The sequence below is a fragment of the Astatotilapia calliptera genome, chromosome 16, assembly GCF_964374335.1.
Source record: "Astatotilapia calliptera chromosome 16, fAstCal68.1, whole genome shotgun sequence".
Classification (NCBI taxonomy): Eukaryota; Metazoa; Chordata; class Actinopteri; order Cichliformes; family Cichlidae; genus Astatotilapia; species Astatotilapia calliptera.
In genome coordinates, this window is record NC_137437.1 from 392,823 (window position 1) to 414,544 (window position 21,722).

The 21,722-nt window shown below is 45.7% G+C and overlaps 1 protein-coding gene and 1 long non-coding RNA gene across 2 annotated transcripts in view; both read left to right on the top strand.

The window, feature by feature from the left end:
* The first annotated feature begins 11,227 nt into the window (after positions 1–11,227).
* LOC113007974 (uncharacterized) lies at positions 11,228–15,831 on the top strand. Its single transcript, XM_026145066.2, has 5 exons — positions 11,228–11,376; positions 11,654–11,777; positions 12,118–12,326; positions 14,045–14,190; positions 15,487–15,831. Exons 1-5 carry the CDS (start codon positions 11,307–11,309, stop codon positions 15,586–15,588), a joined length of 651 nt encoding a protein of 216 aa, XP_026000851.1. The 5' UTR covers positions 11,228–11,306; the 3' UTR covers positions 15,589–15,831.
* A 5,501-nt stretch (positions 15,832–21,332) lies between these two features.
* The window catches only part of LOC145421025 (uncharacterized), a 353,506-nt gene continuing 353,116 nt past the window's right edge, over positions 21,333–21,722 (top strand). The window contains exon 1 of the long non-coding RNA XR_013902289.1: positions 21,333–21,535. This is a non-coding gene — a long non-coding RNA (uncharacterized LOC145421025). The remainder of the gene's footprint in view (positions 21,536–21,722) is intronic.

Below are 21,722 nucleotides of genomic sequence, written 5' to 3' on the forward strand. Positions count from 1 at the left end.
CTGCCACACGGCCGAAACATGACAGAAGAACGCGACCACGATATGGACCCAGCAGTTCACAAACCCTCCGCGGACCTCCAGTACGATCTGACCATGTCAGACCCAGCGGACAGTCCGGACGAGATTGGGGAGGAGCTGCAACGGCTCTGCCGGCTCATGACGCGCATCTGTGGGTGCACGGACCCCAGAGTGGTGTCCACCGGGTTGGCGGCCATTGACGCAATCCTTCAGCAAGCGCCACAGCTCCGGCGGTTTCCCCAGCTTTTTGAGGCGTTCGACTCTCTGGCCCCCCTGAAGGAGGAGCTTCGCGCCCGCACGCTGGCCCAGAGGGTGTTAAACGCCGCCTCCGCACCTACGACTCCGACCCGCAAACGGTTGTCGTTGCCGCTGCCTCGCGAGCCGGAGGCAGTCAGAGTAGGGACTCTGAGGCTCACCGCTGCACCGCCATCAACTCACAGTTCGTCTCCGCCACTGTCAAGCTACATAGCCCAGCGCACCGAGATGGTGGAGGCCACAGATTTCGACGACGATGAGCGACAGCAGGTATTGCTAGCTTTACGGGAGGACGAGCTTCGTTGGAAGCCCTGGCTCATTTCAGAGGAGGAACTCACACCTGTTACACCGCCTCGGACCAGCCGCTCGCCCTCCCCACACTGCTCAGACTTTACTTCGCCTGCCTCTTTTCTGGCAAGGATGTGGGCGGACGACGAGGAGATCGCCGCCACATCACCCTCTGCTTCGGTGGCTCCAGCATCCATCGTACACACTTCCAGAAAGAACCGGCATCAGCGCCGCCGTCGCGCACTGCTACGTCCTGTCTCGCCCTCCACGAAGCGTCCCGCGGACGCTGTGGGGGTCCTGGACGTCGATCACGAGGGGCAGCAGCACGCCGCAGGCGCACAGCTAGTGGAAGAGTTCGGGAGGGAGCCGTGGCTCGCTCCTGATCATGACGAGCGCTCTTTTCGGGGGACTCGACTGGCTCTTGGGGGTCCCCGGAGTTGCCAGGGACTTCCACCGCTCACCCCGCCCGCTTCCACGGATAGAAAGAAGCGGCACTCTCGCCGCCGGCACCCTGAGCCTGCCATTTCTCGGACAGTTTTTTCTGAGCCTGCTCCTTTTCCTGCCCGTGTTTCTCCTCCCAGGCCAGTTCAGTTAGCTCCCTCGCAGCCACCCTCAGTTCAGTTAGCTCCCTCGCAGCCACCCTCAGTTCAGTCTCCAGGAGCTCCAGTGTCACCCCCAGTTCAGTCTCCAGGAGCTCCAGTGCCGCCTGTAGCGCAGGCCCCAGTAGCTCCAGTGCCGCCTGTAGCGCAGGCCCCAGTAGCTCCAGTGCCGCCTGTAGCGCAGGCCCCAGTAGCTCCAGTGCCGCCTGTAGCGCAGGCTCCAGTAGCTCCTGTAGCCCAGTCCCCGATAGCAGTACGGTCCGCTGGTCAGCTTAACATTCTGCCAGGGGTCTCAAATCTCTCTGGCTCTGCATCAGCTCCTGCTGGGAGCTCGGAGGAGCTCATCCAGGACTCCGCGGCTCCCACGCCGCCATCTACCTCGTCAGCTGGAGGGTCCGAGGGGCCCGTTCAGCCTCCTGTCTCCGCTGGAGGGTCCGAGGGGCCCGTTCAGCCTCCTGTCTCCGCTGGAGGGTCCGAGGGGCCCGTTCAGCCTCCTGTCTCCGCTGGAGGGCCCGAGGGGCCCGTTCAGCCTCCTGTCTCCGCTGGAGGGCCCGAGGGGCCCGTTCAGCCTCCTGTCTCCGCTGGAGGGCCCGAGGAGCCCGTCCAGCACCATGCCACATCAGCTGGAGGGCCCGAGGAGCCCATCCAGCCACCTTCTGCTACGCCTGGTCCAGCCTGTGCTTCGTCTGCTGCAGCCTCAGAGCCTTCGTCTGCTGCAGCCTCAGAGCCTTCGTCTGGCCCAGCCTCAGAGCCTTCGTCTGGCCCAGCCTCCGAGTCTTCAGCCTCGCCTGGCCCAGCCTCCGAGTCTTCAGCCTCGCCTGGTCCAGCCTCCGAGTCTTCAGCCTCGCCTGGTCCAGCCTCGGCCTGTGCCTTGTCTGCCGCAGCTCCGGCCTGTGCTTCGTCTGGTCCTGTGCCCACCGGGCCATGGCCAGCACGCCTGACACTGGAGAGCCGCCGCTGCCTTCCGCGCGGCCGGCCCCCCGAACTGCTCCGTCGTCTCCTCCGCCGCCGCCGCTGCCTTCCGCGCGGCCGGCCCCCTGAACTGCTCCGTCGTCTCCTTCGCCGCCGCCGCTGCCTTCCGCGCGGCCGGCCTCCGGACCAGCTCTGCCACCTGTGCCACCCGCCTGGTCGGCCCCCCGACCGTGTGACCCGTGAACTCTTGTGCCTGTGGGCTCTGGGTCGGCCCCCTGAACTTTATTTTGACTATGGTCATGTGCTCCTGTGTTTTCTGTTGTTTGTTTTGTTTCCCGTTCTGGTCCCTCCATCCTGGTCCCCCGCCTCCCGCCCTGGGTGGGTTGTTTTCTGTTTTTGTTTTTGTTTCTCGGGTTTGGGCTGTCGGGAGCCAGCCCTTTAGGGGGGGGTGGTGTCATGGTCCTGGGCCATGTGGGCCCAGTATTCTTAGTTCCTTGTATTTTTGTATTTCGTTCCTTATTTAGACCATGTTTTCTGAGTTGCCCTGTTGTGTTGTTCCCTAAGTGTTTTCCCTTCATGGCTTTTACCCCCTGTGTGCCCCTCTGCGTATCTGTGAGCCCTCGTCTCTCCTTATGTTTTATTCCATGTTTCCCCTGCCCTTTATGTCTAAGTTCTCCCCGTGCTCTCTCTCCCCCCTGTGTGCCCTCTATGTATTTATGAGCCCTCGTCTCCCTTTGTGGTTGTTTCATGTTTCCCCAGCCTGTTATGTCTGTGTTTTCCCCGTGCTCTCTCTCCTCCTGTCTGAACCTCTGTGTCTGTACCCGTCAGTGTTATGTTCACCCCGCCCTGTCTCGTTATGGTTATCTGTGTCACCTGTGTTCCCCGTGTGTTCCCACTTTCCTCGTTAACCCTCTGTGTATTTCTGTCTGCGTCTTCCTCTGTTCGGCGTCGCGTTCTCCCTCATGCCGTGTGTGGTTCTCCCCGTGTCTTCCGGTATATGTTACTTTAGCTTTTCCCAGTTTAGTGTAGTTTTGTATTGCTTTTGTATCATCGTTATTGTTTATCACTTATCAGCAATAAAGCTGCATTTTGAGTTTATCCCCCGTGTCTGTGAGTTTGCAATTTGGGTCCTCATCCTGCCTGCCACACGGCCGAAACATGACAGGTCCAGCACTGCCTGCTGTAGATTGAGTGCAGGTCAGGGAGCTCGGAGCGGATGGTGCGCTCAGCTGACCGCACAACCCTCTGTAGAGCTCGTCTGTCCTGCATGGTGCTGTTCCCGAACCAGGTTAAGATGTTTCCCGCCAGGATGCTCTCTATGGTGCACGAGTAAAAGTTCCTGAGCACCTTGGAGGGCAGTTGGAAGTCTCTCAAGCGTCTGAGGTGGTAGAGACGCTGTCGGGCCTTTTTCACCACGGTGTTGATGTGACAGGACCATGACAGGTCCTGCGTGATGTGAACTCCGAGGTATTTGAAGCTGTCCACTCTCTCCACTGGGCACTCGTTGATGACGGGGGTCTGGTAGTTCCTCTCCTGCTTAGTGCTGAAGTCCACTATCAGCTCCTTTGTCTTACTGACGTTTAGAAGGAGGTTGTTCCTCTGGCACCAGTTCTCCAGATTCCTAATCTCCTTCAGGTAGGCCGTCTCGTTGTTATCAGAGATCAGGCCCACCACGACGGTGTCGTCAGCAAACTTGATGATGGTGGTGGAGCTGGTAGTGGCCACACAGTCATATGTGTACAAAGAGTACAGCAGGGGGCTCAGAACACACCCCTGGGGGGCTCCAGTGCTGAGAGTGGTGGAGGCTGAGACATGTCCGCCCATCCTTACTGCCTGTGGTCTGCCAGTTAGGAAGTTGGAGATCCACTGACACATAGATGAGCTGAGTCCCAGATGCTCCAGCTTGGTGGTGAGTGTGGAGGGAATTATGGTGTTAAATGCAGAGCTGTAGTCTATGAAGAGCATTTTAACATAATTCCCCCTTCTAGTGTCCAAGTGAGTGAGTGATGTGTGGAGGAGATGAGAGATGGCATCGTCTGTGGAACAATTTGGATGGTAAGCGAACTGTAGTGGGTCCAGTGTGTCTGGTAGTGAAGAAATGATGAAGTCTCTGACCAGGCGTTCAAAGCACTTCATCACTACTGAGGTGAGGGCTACAGGGCGATAGTCATTGAGAGAAGCAGGGTGGGGTTTCTTCGGGACAGGAACAATGATGGACTCTTTGAAGCATGTGGGGATCACCGACTGAGATAAAGAGATGTTGAATATCTCAGTGAACACAGGAGCTAGCTGGTATGCGCAGTCTCTTAGGATACGACCTGGGATGCCGTCTGGTCCTGCTGCTTTCCTGGTGTTCACTCTCTTGAAGGCTCTCCTTACTTCATGCTCGGAGATGACGAGCACGTTTCCGGTGCTGGCAGTATCTTCCTGTCTGCAGCCGTTAGCGCCGCTAACACTAGCATTGTTGGAGACCTTAGCTGCAGCCTCGAAGCGAGCATAGAAAGTGTTCAGCTCGTCTGCCAGAGTCACGGCCGCGTTCGTCATACCGGTTGTTGGTGCTTTATAGTCCGTTATTGTCCTTAGTCCCCGCCACAGGCTCCTAGAGTCACTCTGTTGGAGTTGTGACTCTAGTTTCCTCCCGTAGCGCTGCTTCGCCTCTTTCACCGCCCTCCGCACGTTATATGACGCGGCTTTGTACGGGTCCATGTCCCCCGTCATGAGTCCTGTGTTGTAGGCAGCGGTGCGGGATCTCAGAGCGTCGCGGATGGTTTTATCCACCCACGGCTTCTGGTTGGGAAACGTTGTGATAGTCTTTGTCTCCACGGTATCATCCGCTAGTTTCCCGATGAATCCCACAACCGCTTCCATAAACACGTTGACGTCATCGTCGGAGCTGTTTCTGAACATGCCCCAGTCTGCGTCATCGAGTGCGTCCTGTAACGCGGCCACCGATTGATCTGTCCAGCGCGCGACCTTCCTCTGAACCGGAACTTCCTGTTTCAGCCTTTGTTTGTATTTTGGCATGAGGAAGATGGCGGCGTGATCAGATTTGCCAAACGGGGGGCAGGATTGTGCCTTGTAGCCGTCCTTGACCGTAGTGTAGCAGTGGTCCAGTGTCCTTTCACCCCTGGTGGGGCAGGTGATGTGTTGATAAAAGTTCGGCGCTGCGCGTTTGAGGTTGGCGCTATTAAAGTCCCCCGTCACAATAAGCGCAGCGTCCCGGTGTTGTGTCTGGTGCTGTGTGAGTGCCTCATGCAGCTCGCATAAGGCGGTGACCGTGTCCGCTTGTGGTGGAATATAAACGGCACTTACAATGACCGATGTAAATTCCCGAGGTAGATAAAAAGGACGACACATGATGGACAGTAGTTCCAGATTTGGTGTGCAGGAGCGTGTGAGAGGAACAACGTTCGCACTGTTGCACCAGTTGTTGTTCACCATTAAACACACGCCGCGCCAGCTGAGGTGGTTCGGGCATCTGACAAGGATGCCTCCTGGGCGCTTCCTGGGTGAGGTGTTCCAGGCATGTCCCACCGGGAGGAGGCCCCGGGGCAGACCCAGGACACGCTGGAGAGATTATATCGCTCGGCTGGCCTGGGAACGCCTTGGTATTCCCCCGGATAAGCTGGAGGAGGTGGCTCGGGAGAGGGAGGTCTGGGCCTCTTTGCTTAGGCTGCTGCCCCCGCGACCCGGCATCGGATCAAGCGGATGAAGATGGATGGATGGATGGATGGTTTAAATAGTAAACTATATATAATGTAAAATGTTGTCATGGTCCTGGGTCGGTCAGCCTCCGTGTCAGCATCCTCATCAGTTGCTTCGCCTGGTCCAGCCTCTGCTTCTGCTTCCGCCTCGTCTGGTCCAGCGTCCTCATCAGCTTCCGCCTCGTCTGGTCCAGCCTCCGCTTCGCCTGGGGCTGCAGGGGCCACGCAGCCTTCAGGTCCCCTACTACCACCTCCACATCGTCGGTCGTCTGCCAGGCCACTTGTTGGGCATCTCCGCCACCGTGGACGCCCTCCTGAACGCCGCCACTGCCTTCCGCGTGGCCGGCCTCCGGACTTGTTTCCACGCCGCTGTTGCCGTCCGCACGGTCGGCCCCCAGAACTGTTTCCACGCCGATGTTGCCGTCCGCACGGTCGGCCCCCAGAACTGTTTCCACTCCGCTGTTGCCGTCCGCACGGTCGGCCCACAGAACTGTTTCCACGCCGCTGTTGCCGTCCGCACGCTTCGGCCCCCAGAACTGTTTCCACGCCGCTGTTGCCGTCCGCACGGTCGGCCCCCAGAACTGTTTCCACGCCACTGCCTGCTGCGTGGCCGGCATCCGGACCTGCCCCGCTGCCATTCGCATGGTCGGCCTCCTGAACTTGACCATATGGGCCTTTTTGGACTCTGTCCCTCCGTCCTGGGCCCCCTCCGCCCGCCCTGGTCGGGTCCTTTTCTGTTTTGTTTTGGTCGGTTTTTTTGTTTCTGCTGGGCTGTCTGGAGCCAGCCCTTGAGGGGGGGTACTGTCATGGTCCTGGGTCGGTGACCCAGCGCTTTTAGTTCGTTATCATTTTCTAGATGATGATTGTTTAGGTTCTGTGTTATATTCGGTCTGCCTCTGAGTCTGCGTCTGTATCTGTCTGTCTATGGTGTCACCCCATCTGTTTGTGAATCTGTCTGTTTAGTTCAATGTCTTGTCTGGTTCCATGTGTCTGAGTTTCCTGTTTTATTGTGAAGGTCCGTGTCATATGTGAGTGTGATCAGTTTACGTTTCCCCTGTCCCGTCAGCCCAGATTCCTCCCAGCTGTGTTGCCCTCCTGTCTCTCATCCCCTGATTACTGGTGTGTGTATTTAAGCCCTGTGTGTTCTCCTGCCTGTTGCCGGTTCGTCTGTGTTCCTCCGTGTCAGTCTGTGTTACTCGGTGTCCTGCTCGTCTCTCTGCCTCTCATCCCTTTTTGTATCTTCTCAGGTTTGTCATTTAGCTTTCCCAGTTCAGGTCTTTAGTTTTGTCTTCCCTCTTGTCGGTTTTGCCTTCTCACCACTGTGTAAATAAATCATCACCAAGCGTTATCATCTACTGCCTGTGTTTTGGGTCCTTTTTCCCTTCAATACCACACGGCTCGTCTCAGCACCCGTGACAAATGTATTATATTTGTACTGTTACAATGAAATGAAACTAGTCTCATGAACTACTAGCTTACTAGCTAAAGGTAGGCTCATTTTTTGTTAAAGGCACTCAGTGTTCTCTCAGATATTCTCTTGATGTTCTCTTAGATACATCACATGTAGATGAAACAAAACAATTTTCCCAGAGAAAGTCAAAGAAATGACATAAAATTAAGATTTTCTGTATTTCTTTTGAACATGCACTACAGCTGTAGCTGCTGCCATCATGGTTGCTAGGCAACAGGGAATGTGCAATGTAGGCTAGCCCATCCAGTTTAACAAGCCTTGCACTTCCGGTCTTCCTGGACTTTGAAGGACCTGACATACGTAGACTGGGTAGGCTGGGTCCTTCGAAGGATGCAGCCCCTGAATGTGGACACAGCCTTGGAGAAGGGAAGACAGACGGACCCTGACAGTTCTTTACCCACGAGGAATTTCAACAGTGTTTGACATGACAACCACGTGTGACTTTCCTTGGCCTTCATGTCTCAATACTTCAATCAGGTCATATTAACTTACTCTGTGAGGTCTAAGTCGTCATTAAGATGGCCCAGACTCTATGTTAAGAAGAAAAGCAAAAAAGACACTTTGGAAAAACCTATTTTTAAAAATATATTTTCATAAAATTAAACATGGGACTATCATGGATGATGACTTAGAGCTCAGAGGGTTAATGAACACTGAAAACAGCCATTTTTTCAGTGTTCAAGAAATTTATTAAAGTGATCACAGCATCATCAACGCCCCTACAAGGCCTGTATGCAAATTGTAGTGGATCAGTCGTTGAGATTTGTTATAGCTGCACATGGCAGGTATAATTCCTTCCTAGGTAACATTTGATAACATCAGTGTCACTGCCCAAAAGTTGATTCTATTCATCTGGATGATTTCAGTGGGAGAAATGTTTCGTCATCATCCAAGTAACTTCTTCAGTCTCAGCTGACTGCAGGTTTACCCAATCACTGGCCTGTAGGTGTAAATAGACTGCAGAGTCCTGGCCTGACGAGGTGGCTCTTCTGTGCTGTGCCATCCGCTTCACCAGAGGTTGTTTGGTTTCCCCGATGTATAAATCCTGGCAATCCTCCTGCACTTAACAGCGTACACTATGTTACTCTGTTTGTGTCGGGGGACACGATCCTTTGTGGTGGACCAGTTTTTGGCGCAGCGTGTTTTGGGGTTTAAAAGCCACAGAGACCCGGTGTTTAGAAAAAATGTGTCTCAGCTGCTCCGATACTCCTGACACATATGGGATCACTGCAGGTTTTTGCTTAGGCAGCGGTTGTCCTTCTCTCCTGGATCGGCTGGAGCTTTCTTTAGGAGCCTTCCCAGCTTTGACAAAAGTCCAGCTGGGATAACCACATTTACTCAGAACCTTCTTGATGTTCTTCTACTTCTCTGGCTGCTGTGTCTGTGGGGATGATGTTCGCTCTGTGTTGCAGCGTCCTGATGACGCCCAGTTTGTGCTCCAGTGGATGATGAGAGTCAAACCTTAGATACTGATCCGTATGTGTAGGTTTACCGTACACGTCAGCTTTTAAATGTCCCCAATTACTGATGGAAATCTCACAGTCTAAGAAGGCTAACTATGGGCAGAACTTTGTGCCATCAGAAACTGAATTTGAATAACTTACATTTGAATTTGAATTGCTCAACTTGAATGACAGCTTCTAAAACTCAATTAGAATTAGCATAATTTGAAATCCAATGTATTGATTTGGAAATGATCATCTCTAAATTGAAACTGAATTTTATATTTTGAAAATTAATTAATTTGAAACTGTCCTTCTTTAATTTTAGCTATTGAATGCTTTCAGTTTCACTTCGCACCATTCAATTTCAGTGGTACAATTCAGTTTTTGGGGTCATACATCCGGGTCATTCGTGAAAGTAATCGAGTGCTGATTAACAGAACTATGTTGTGTGGAGGCAGAAGAGGACCCAAACGCAAAACTCATGGAGGCAGGAACTGAACTCAAAATCACTGCTTTTTTGCAGGTTTCACAAAGAAACAGAACTAAATTGGGAATGCTAACAGAAGACCGAGGGAACACAGAAAGACACACAGGTTCGGGGAGGAGACATTGACGACGCGACACTGACCTGAGGGAGACATGCACATAAATACACAGAGGGTTAACGAGGGAAGTGGGAGCACACGGGGAACACAGCTGACACAGATAATCATAACGAGACAGGGCAGGAGTGAACACAACATGACGCATACTGACGAGAGACTGTCAAAGTAAAACAGGAAGTACACGGAGGTTCAGACAGGAGGAGAGAGCACGGGGAGGACACAGGCATAACAGGCTGGGAAAACATGGAATAAAACACAAGGAGAGACGAGGGCTCACAGATACACAGGGGCACACAGGAGGTAACCAAATAAGGAACATCTTAACTAAATAACCTAGGAACCAAGGCATAAATAGGGGACAAAATACAAAAACACACAAAAACTAAGAATACTGGGCCAACATGGCCCAGGACCATGACATGTTGTACCTGCGGAGTGTCACTGAGTGGACCTACGGCATCTTGAGCTGAGGCGGGGTACAGATTAAGCATTCAGCAGTCATTCATCTTGTTATTATCTGTTATGCTTATTGTAGCTGTTACCTAAAAACACTAATTTAGCGTAGTTTGCCCTGGGTTCAGCTTTGACAAATGAATATGATCGACTGTTTCCAGCAGAATTCCACAGTTGTCATCGTGTACCCTCTCACAGCTCCGTATGCTTGCAGAGACCCCCACAGTAGGCAAATGTGAAAATGAATGCCCAAACCATTGTATTTTAGGGGTTTTTATGTCTTCCCAACTCTTTAGCTAACCTAATAACTTTAGCTAAAGTGAACAGTTAGTCTAATTCCTGAGTGCAGCATTACTGGATCACCTCTGTTAACAGACACTCAACCACACTTGTCATATTCCGTATGGTGTTCATGTAGTTTTCTACCCAACAGTTCAGCAAAAAACACATGATGATTTCAAGCATGTGATGACAAAGGCCTTCCATTATGGTCTTTGTCATCACAAGTCTGGCTGATCATGTTTAGATGACTGGCCTTTTGATGGCATTACACCCCTGACCCATCAAGACAAGTCTCCACTAGCTCCCTGAAGGTGTGCTGTGTCATCTGGCAATAAGATGTTAGTATGATGTGGTGTGAAATAGATTTGTTTGTCCTGAACATCCCACAGATGGTCAACTGGACAATTCTTCAAACTCTTTTTGAACATGTTTGGTTCATGGCAGGGTGCATTATCCTGATGAAGGAGGCCACAGCCATCAGGGAATGCCATTTCCAATAAAGGGTATTCATGGGTGTGTTTTCTTTTAAGGGGTGTACTGCAACAGTGCTAAGGTAAGTGGGATGTTTCAAAGTAGCACGCACAGGACCCAAGGTAGCAGAACATTGCCCAAAACTGCACACTACCTCAGCTGGTTTGCCTTCTTCCCATAGTTCCCTGTCACTGGTGCACCACTGCTCCTTCATTGAATCACTTTTGATTGATAGTAACCACTTCAGACCAGAAACACCCCACAAGAACTGCATTTTCCAGTTTTTCTTGATGATCAGTGTCATTCCTTTCACCTTTCAGTAGTCATAGTGTTAGCTAAGTGTATGTTGGCCCGGTGCAAGCAATCATTGAAATATGTTTGGAAACTCATGACAGTAAGAACTGAGGCTGATAAAAGGTGCTTGGCTTAGTGTTTATATAGTATTTATAATAAAGTGCTTGCTAAGATCTAAATGGCTTAGGATTTTAGAGTGATGAGTTAAAGTCTTTTCAGTCTTTTTCCAAAGCTGCACATAAAGCACCAGTAAAGTTGTAACTCCAAATAACGTAAACAGACAGCAAGAAATGCAAAATATTTCCTGTAGTCCCGGAAACAGTGTGATGTGAACTCTTCTGGCAGTGAACAAAAAGGAAAAAATGAATGTCTGTTATCTGACGACTACAGGAAAGAGCACAGCCCACAGAAACCAAAAGGTTCAAATGACAGTTTCTAATGCAGTCTCTGTACAAAAGGAGAATCTGGTGAGAATCAGCTTAGTGTTTTTTTACAACGGGGAGAAGACGATGATACTTTCCAGCTTCAAAAGCTTCTTTATTTATTATTATTTGAGCTCCTTATTCTACCCAAGCAATGGTAAGACTTTCAGTTTCACCTTCTAAACTGTAGCAGTTTAATTTTAGTAATTAATTTTTCAACTTTAGTGATTAATGAGAACTGCTGGTCCAGTGAGTTAAAAAATGGCCACAGTAGAACACAAATATGGACTTGCATTTCTCATGGTCAGTGTGTTATGTTATTGAAAGGTACAGTAAATAAAACATTTACCCTTAGATGTCTCTCCACATGGACTCTAATGACAGAAAGAAAAAACAGAAAGTTTTAACCTTGTTTCTGAATTTCTTTTTACCAGGTTTTGAGGTGATCCAGCCACAGAATAAGACTAATAACCCAGATACAGTTTTCATCAGCTGTAACTTTACAGCAAACACTGGGACAATTGTAGATGTTCGACTCAACAAGGTTTTACCAGAGAAGTATGTCGAAGCATGTCTCTTGGTTTTAGTGAATTTGTGTTGTTTTTGAGATGACAAAACCAAGCTTTTCTCTTTCACTGCAGGATGTTGAGAAATTCTCGTACTACTTGTATGAACTCATGTTTGCTGACTGAAGTTCTCTTTATGTTTTTGATCAAATGTTTGTATGACAAAAAGGTGTCTGTATAAAGTCTGTAGCAGTTCTATGTTCAAAAATCTGCAGGTTTTCTTTTCCCATTTTCAAGAATTCTGTCTGCTGCAATTTTAACATTATTTCAATTAAAATAATTAGACTGGGTCATGCTAGCTGCATATCTAATATTTCTTTGTTTCCTTTCAGAAAGATGCTCTGCCAGACTGAATCTGAAGCCTGTCATAACATTATCGTACTTAAAGACGCTCCATTCAAGTACATTTTCATCTTACTCAATGCTGGGCCAGAGGCATGGACCTCAAAGTATGAATGTGAGTGGTCAGCAACAAATAAGGATGGGACGGACAAAACCGTGACAAGTGCAGCAAACAAATTAATTAAACTGCAACTACAAGGTATGTATATACAAAAAGTGATAAAACCAGAAATTGCATTTTATTTATTTATTATTTTTTGTCTGCAGAAGTGAAAGACTGAAATGACAAATGATGCAACAGAACGTCCACATTTTAGAGCATCAAATACTGTGATTCTGTCAGATGCTGTTAGAATAGTTGAGATTACAGTCTCCCTCCAAAGAGCAGTTTTCAGTTTGGAACAAGTCACAGTTTAGCTCTGCAGACAGCTTGTTCTGTTTATCAGAGCTGTGTTTTGCACTTCATTGCATACTCATCTGCTGGCTAGTTTTTGTTATGGGGGAGGGAAAAGTTCGGTTTCAGCCTAATTGCTCACTGGTTGTGGTCTCTCTGTGCGTATTGGCCATCATTAAAAAAAACACAAAACACATTCTTTCACAAATTTTCACAAATATTAAAACAGTAAGATGAAGGAAACATGTTCGAACACGAAATCATTTTAACAAATAACCTTTTGGCAGGCTGCTGGGAACCACACGGGAAGAGTGACTTGAGCAGGTCCTAGACAACATATGCACAAGGGTGATGAGGGGAGACAGCTGTGAACGCAGCAGGGACACATAAACATAATGCACATAGACTATTAAAATAAGACAGGAAACGCGGCAAAAAGTATAAGCACAGTAAGTCCTGCTGTGCAATTCAAAGGTACAGACTAAAAGTTTTGATTTGGAGGTGGTAAAATTAGGAACTATGTGTTGTTAAAGTTGCAAATACAAACCCACGATCCTACTAAATCAAAGTTAAGACTTGAGACTTTTTTAGCAACAGAATCATAATGACTCAACCTCCCTTGTGTCCAAGTTGCAAAGTCCATGTGGTCTTTTAGCCCAAACCACACAAATTTTGCGATAAAAAGCCCAGGATATCCTCTTTACTGTGCAGTAGGACTCATAGATTGCATAGGTGGTGCTTGATGTAGACGTCTCACATTTACGTCCCCCACACAGGACAAAAATGCATTGCTGTGTCTTAGAAGGATATGCAGGTAAACTCTGTTAAGACTGTTAGCACTGTATCAACACAGACACCCAGAATCTTCAATCAGAATGATGAAAATGGTAAATCGACGGGTTCTTTTTCTGCTCTGAACACTCCGAGTGATTATACAGCATGCCTCATTCACTATTTCACACAAGCATTTTTTTCTAACATTTGCACATTTTGATGCATCTTGGGGTAAATGTCTTACCTGAGGATATTTGGCATACAGACTGCAGTAGCCAGGGTTGAACCATCAACATTCTCATTAGTAGATGGTCTGCAGTGCCTGTGTGGGTTAGGGGTGTGTGCCTCGCAATCACTGTAACACTTAAAAAAAACAACAACTTGTTAAACGTTTTTTTGTTCAACCATGTCCTGGCAATCAGGGCAAAATGTAACTCTGTTTGATATGCATTAAAAACCATTTCAGTTTAGCACATGGTTAAGGCTGTGATGAGTGTCATCGCTGAGGACAAATTAGACCTCAGAGGGTTAAATGTCCAAGAGATTGGAGATCTGATCAAACTACACCCACGCTACTGACGAAGCTGGTTGGATACTCTGTGCTGCTAAATGTGTAAAACAGTCTTTACAACAAAACCTAATAATGCATGTTTCTGAACGTGAAACTGGCTGCTGTTCATGTCGTTGTGTTTAGTGACGTCAGTCAAACCACTGAAGTACAAACAGGAAGTAACCACTGTTTTTATTAGGTCAACTGGGAACCACACCACAGTGTACTCCTCCCCCTTCACCTCCTCCCCCTCAGTCCCATCAGCTCATGTGGATTTTGATTGGTCTGCTGGCCCTGATGTTTGTGTACAGCTGTATCATCACCTCCTTCTACATGAGGCTTATGGTGACTATCTGTCAGAATTACTATTTTTCTGAGGCTGTAATTTACGATATATGTCTTTATATGTCTTAGTGTGTTTTTTATCAGATGTTTGTTATCATCTTGCCCGGACGCAACGTTAAAAGGTCCACAAAGCAGCTGAAAGCAGCTTTTATGATGGTCAGCCAGGTAATAGATGAAGGGAGATGTTTTGGTAGAGATTTTTACACAGCCGTAGTTCATTTTCTAAATGAGAAAGAATTCAGGTTTAAACTTTTATATAAGGTCTATGATATGACCACAGCTTTCACTGTTGTTGAGGGCTTCGGGAGCTTCTTTTGATCGTTGTTATTTTGAGACTTTCTTAGTCTGAAATCATATTTGTTTGTTTTTCCAATTACAATTTAAAAAGATTTTTGTTTCCAACTCAGTATAAGCTGTTTATAAGCTGCTTTGAAATTCTGCTTTTTTTACATTCACAACAGACGATACAAAGCCATAAAATAATTGTTCAGCTCATAACAACACACAGTGGATGTTCCGTGTCAACCTCAAGAGTTCTTTGAAATGAAACATCAAAGTAAAAGCTGTACTTACTGCTTTTCTTTGTTACATAAATTCCATCAATTTTGACAAGCGTCCCGACACCACTGTTGAAATGTGGCCCCAAACCATCACGCTGTGTTTTACAGTTGGCTGTATACACTCACTATTCCACCTCTTTCCTGACCTCCTCTCTATATCTTGATGCCAATGTGCCGCTGATTTTCACTCTACTTCTTGAAAAATTTGGCACACATCAGCCGTTTTCTCCCTGTTTTCTCTGATCCCAAAGAATCACTGTCCATGTTTGCAAATTTTGCTTCATCTGACCACAGAAGAGTTTTCCACTCGACGATGCCGACCGGAGGATTGTGACTTTGATCCTTTGTCCCTCGAGCATAAAGATTTCTCCTGATTCTTGGAAACTTTTACTGTTATGTACTGTAGAAAGTTATTCTATTTTACATTGAAGACCATTGTTCTGGAATTGTTTCACAATTTGTAGACAGTTTTTTCAAAGTGAGTTAGCAGACAGTTAATAAGATACTGAAAGACATCCATAAAAACTGTCCTGCCTTTGTGCCGTGCCTGAACACCCAGTTTTAACAGCAGTATTATTATTAAATACATTTAACAGAATAAAGCTATCAAAAGAATGAGGCAAATTGAAAACCGAAATGTCTGCATCTCCTCTGCACTTAATGTTACTAAACTAATTACTTGAAAAGAAATCCTGCTGTAGGTGATGTGTCACTTTTGTGTTTTTTTTTGTTTCAGAACAGCAGCAAAGATTGCGAAAACTCCACCTATGTTGAAATGAGGAACGTTCCAGTTCAGCTGCATCCTCACCACATTTACAATACTATGCAAAAGGCTTGAGCTGCCCCTCATTTCTTTATATCTTATTAGGAAAATGGGTAATAGGTTCAACAATGTCTTAAAACATGTAAAAATACATGGAAATACAGTATCTGCAGTAAATACAACTGTGTACACAAATGCATAAACAGAGTCTGCACAATTCTAAGGAACTTTAAATATTTCATATGACCAAACTTATTCTTCTACATAGCCTGAACTCTCATAGGCAAGATTGCTTATAATGTCTGTTAGTAGTTTTCAGGGCGGGGGGGTGGGGGGTGGGGGGGCTGGCTGCCTTTATTCCATTAAGCTGGTGTTGAGGCCCAGACCATGACTAACAGTTTTCTACCCAGATATGCTTTTTTTCTCAATCCATACGACCTGTTGACACTGACTGAATAGACTGTAAAGTAGGCATTGATTAAAGTATAACTTTGAAAGAGCTTTAGAAACCTTAGAGAACTGCTGATCATGACCAGTTTAAAATGTTACAAGAAAGTTTAGCTCCTTAGAAGCAAAATATAAAGAAATGAGGGTCGCTCAAGACTTTTGCACAGTACTGTAGCTCACTCATCTGTCTTCAGTATCTTCAAAAAGAAGACGTGAACAGCTCATATTGTGCTCTCAACATTTTGTTCTTCAGTATTTGACAGTTCATTAAGTTGTATTGTGCAATAGTAGAAAACCTGTGTAGTACTGAAGTAAAGAGGGGGGGTGAACTGACCTCTTAAAGGCACATGGTTTTATTGACCTATAATATTATCCATTAGTTTAATCTTTTTAAAGTCTTACTTTATTAAAAGAATGTCAGCTATTGACTTGATGTAATTCCTCAAAATAGTAAGTGTGGATTGTACATGTAGCATCGTGGTTGGATTTTGTCTCTGACATGTTGAAACCTCATGATTCTTCCCTGCTCTTAGGTCTTCAGGTCAGAGGTCACGGTTGGTCCTACGTACCAAACTCGTGGGGATCCAGCTTTTCACGCACCAAAGCTGTGGTATTCTCTTCCATTGTCTTTACGCCGTGCAGACCCCACTGACTCTTTCAAAAAGCAGCTGAAGACATTTCTATACAAACAAGTTTTTAATTAATTTTCTCATTGTTTTGTTTTATTTATATTTCTGGTTTTATTGTGAAGCACTTTGTGATTTTTATCAGTAAAAAGTGCTATAAATACATCTTACTTACTTACTTTTCTAAATCTTCAAGGAAACTTTGCCTTAATCTTGTATTCAAATTACAATATTTTATACTATGTTTTGTGTAGTTTCCACGTGCTTCAGTGTTTCTGCACACGCACACAACAATGGTACAATTTCTAATTATTGCGGTACTACATGCCTTATTGCTAATAATATTATATTTTTATAAATATACCTCAAGCTCCCCATTAGTGGCCAGTTTGGTTTCTGTCTCATCGCTTGTATCATTTTATGATACACATTGTTGAGGGTGGGGGATACCTACTTATCGTAGTTTACACATTTCAAGCTGGAGAAAACGGTGTGCCCATCAGCAGCCACAGAATCGGTTCAATATCCTTTATTAAGGATAAATGTAATTGTAACCTCTTAGTTAATCTGAACGATAAGCTGTTGTTTTGCTGGAGGGGAACAAAAAATCATTGTATTTGTCATCACATGTAGCAAATATCATACCTTGACTTTTGAATGGCCTGTTGTCTTTATGTGTCTTTTATTTCAAAATAGATTTGTATGGTTTCTTTTAACCAATAAAAATTAAATCCAAAAACCTCTGCAGAGTGATCCTTCCTAACCATCACTCCATCTATTTTCTTAGATATTTTTCCAGCTAAAGTTGAATGGGACATGCACCCATTTCAGCTGACCTTCTTTCCATTTTTCACTGAAAGCTCAAATGTCTCCCATAGATGTTCAGCTCAGTTTCATCTGAGGGCTGTAAAGGCCTTACTCATACACATTATTTTCACCTTCAGTAAAAATAGGATACATAAAATGTCATCCTAAAATAGGCCACTGGTATCAGGAGAGAAATGAGTGGTCCTTCCCTCTATAGAGTGAGGTGGATTCCCAGAATTTCGGGTACAAAGCATAATTTTTCAAAAGTAGTCATTTGATCCCCTATCTGCAAATCCATACTGAGAGAAAGAATGACACAAGAGGGACACTATTGCAGTCTCAAGTTCATTCATACTGATTCAAGGTCGCCACTGCCTGATCCTTTCTCACAATATGTTGGACTATTGGCAGACTTTGGCAAACTAACTATTTTATCCTACACCAGTGGTTCTCAAATTGTGGCTCCCTCTAGTCATTAAAGATGAAATAATTTGTGCTGTATTAACAGAATGCTAGCACTTTCTTTGCAAAGCATTACTACCCTTCCTGTCGTGTTTGTGCCAAAACTGAATTATGATATCCTCCACACTATGCACTCTAACATATAAAAGTGATGAGCACCTCTTGTTACATATGTGGTTTTCTTAGTCAAAATTGACCACCATAGGAAATGAATGGGAATCCCCCCCCCACACACACACACACACTGACTGAACAACCCCATGAATGACCCACTGAACTACAACAGAAAACTAAACAGCAGTGACGTTTGTATGGTAATGATGATGTGATGATAATGATGTGCTACGCGACACAGCTACGTTAGCATGAACACAGTGAAGCTGGAGGATGAACGCTAACTTTTTTCCACTCGATAAAAGCTAACGTGAAGGTTCCCGATGGTTAAGGACAAATGCAATCGCATGGCAGGATGCTGTAAATGGACCAAACTTCAGTCAGGAGAACAACTGAGATAATCCATCCACAATACGAGGTTAGTCATTCATATACTGCTGCATGGGCTGGGCTGTAGTTACATCGGAAGGGTTTAAAAACTGAGCTGACTCTGATCAGGCTGGGACATTATATTGATGGGAGCTCCCGAATTTTTGTTTACAAATGGAAGAGACCACTGGAAGCACTGGGAGTAACCTATAAACTGGATCCTAGAGGACAACAGTTATGGACATAATGTTGTAATATTCTAGTGCTGTGTAGTGTTATTATTTTGGATGTGAACCAGTCTTATATTTGTTGGGGAAAAAAAGTTAAATAAAAGTTTAAAAAAACAAAAAAAACAAAAAAAAACTGAGCTGTAAAATGAACAGTGGTGATAAAAACCGAGAGAGGCCGACAGTGATCACTGACTGTTTTTAGGGGCTTGTTCAGATTAAATAGAACAAGATACAAAACATTAAAACATGTTAAAAACACAAGAGCCTTATTAAAGCCTGTTCATACTTCATCACTTGAAGACCGGATATCCCACCTGCTGTGACTGTTTTAATGCAGCACAGCTGTTGTTATTATCAGTTGTCACATCCTGTTTATGACAGTTAAATAAATAACATTCATATAAGAAAGAAAATTGTCTCTTGTAAACTGTATGTGGTTTTAAAGAGGCCTATACTACTGTACTTTAATGGAGGTCATAAGGGTGGTACTTCAAGAGCCATTTATTTTATGAGGTGGTACTCATTGTGAAAAGTTTGAGAACCACTGGCCAACACAAAACGATACTATTTTTCATGCAACTTTTTCAATGACACAAAATTATTACTTCAGTTTGGCGAGACTTTTCATAAATATTCACCGTGTAATGGATCGTGTATAGATTCAATATCCAGTAAAAAAACTAAAAAATTAATAAAATGGTAAATGGTCTGTATTTGTATAGTGCTTCACTAGTCCCTATGGACCCCAAAGCACTTTACACTACATTCAGTCATCCACCCATTCACACACATTCACACACTGGTGATGGCAGCTACATGTAGCCACAGCCACCCTGGGGCGCACTGACAGAGGCGAGGCTGCCGGACACTGGCGCCACTGGGCCCTCTGACCACCACCAGGAGGCAACGGGTGAAGTGTCTTGCCCAAGGACACAACGACCCAGATTGTCCAAACTTCCGATTACAAGATGGACTGCCAACTCTTGAGCCACAATCCATAATATAAGCAAGTAAAATTTCTAGTTTATACATTTTCGTTTTTCTCTTGTGTTTCGTCATTCTTTCATTCTTGTAAATCTCTGGAAAGTGTTTTTTCTCTGTCTTTTCCATGGAAATACAGCAACTGTACATTTAGCTACCAAAGCATAATGTGTTACAAACTGCTTAGAAGAAAATAGACTTTATGTTTGGCAATATTTGTTTAGCTGATTGAATTTATGCACCTAAAATTACCTGCTACATAAGAAGAGATAATCTGTTTATGCTCACTCCTCCTCGGTAGCACTAGAGAGATACTTATGAACCACAAACCCAACTTCAAGATCCTCACCATGAACACATCACAGAAATGAGTACAAAAACAGGATGTGTTGAGGGTGTAAGTGGGGCTGTTGGATGTCATTGTTTTCTTATTACTGAGTATCTCCATGCTGTCACCTGGAAGCAATATTAGGCAGCATGTGTCCGCCTGCCTGTCAGATTGAATTTCTTAATTGGTTTAACCTCGGCTGAAGTGTTTTCAAAGTGGACTTTTTTACCTATTCACATAGTGCATGACAAAACTACACCTTATGTACAAATTAGTTGTCACAAGATATTCACACCTAGTGTCGGTCTGGTATATCGTTTGTGTTACTGAGGCAGCATGCTCATGTTTCAACCTTTAATTCTTTTGGTGTCATACACTTTGAACAGGGTGAAGTCATGTATTGAACTGACTTGTGGGTCCGTTATTCTATTTTGCTTTTGCTAAATAGTTGTGGAAAGTTAACGTTTCCATTGTCAGTCAGCTCCTGCTGTGCAGGTCAGTGTGGTGAAAGACTGTCTTATCACTTGTGAACAAAATTGTCACGACTGGGGGCAGCAGCCGTGTGACGTGTGGAAGGAGGACTCAAATGCAGCACTTATCAGGATGTGAGGGTGATTTATTAAGAATACCGAACATAAAGTGGGGATGGCAAAACAGAACTAAGGATGAACTAAACTGGGAGAAACTAAACCATAGAGCAGCAAACCTGAACATGAAGGGAGGACAGCAGGGGATTCACGAAGTGATGTAGAGTACGCAGGGTAACACAGAGGATGAACACAGACGACATGATGAGGAGCACAGGCAGACACCCAGTGTAAATCCACACACCAGGTAATTAGGAAATGGCAGACAGGTGGGGACACAGCTGGAACTAATGGACATAACGAGACAAACCTACAAAGTAAAACAGGAAACACACAGACTGTTTTACACTACCAACTGGGGACACGAACAGAACACAGAGGGGAGGCACAGGTAGGGATGATAGAAACACACAACTCAAACCCTAAGAACAAATACAAAATCAGAATAAACTAGAAAAATGATAATAATAAACTGAAAGTGCTGGGTCATCGACCCAGGACCATGACAAAAATTAGTAATAGCAGAGCGCTCTAGATTCATACCGGTTATTTTTTTATCCCATTTTTTGGAAATGATCTGTAATTAAGGTGGAGGCGGCACTCCTCTGAGACCGTCCCCAATGAACGGTAGTGATGGCCAAATGAAGCTTTCTGAAGCTTGTGTTGAAAAACGGTTCATTACTCGAAGCTTTTCAACACAGTCCTCTCTGGTGACATCTGGTGGCCAAAAATATGAAGAGCAGCTTGAATGCACAAAATAAAACCAACTGCTTCATTACGATTGCCCACTCTACAGCAGTGGCGTGTCCAGCGGGGTGGCCTGGGGGGGCACAGGCCACCCCCCCAACCAGACTGGCCACCCCAAAGGCAAAACAATAAAATTCAATCAAATATCAAATGTCCGATTATGTTTTCACGGTGAAGCTCAGATATCCGAGTGTAAGTGAATGCAGCATCGGCTTCTGCGCTATGTGCATCACGTTAGCAAAGGTAGGAGAGCCAAGCACGAAAGACGGCACTGCAGGAAACAATTTTTCGGTGAAAGAAAATGAGGACAGAATAAATGTCCCGGTAAGTAATATTAAGTTTGTTGAGTTTAGTAAACTTCGGTGAAATTAGAATACCAAGGAAAAAATAACACTTAAAGAATTATTGCAGCCGTTGAATATTTCAGACAGTAGGCTGCTGGGGGGAGCTAACATAAGAGTTATGAGTTATAAGATATCTAAGTCGTAACATTGCTGTATGGAGCTGCAGA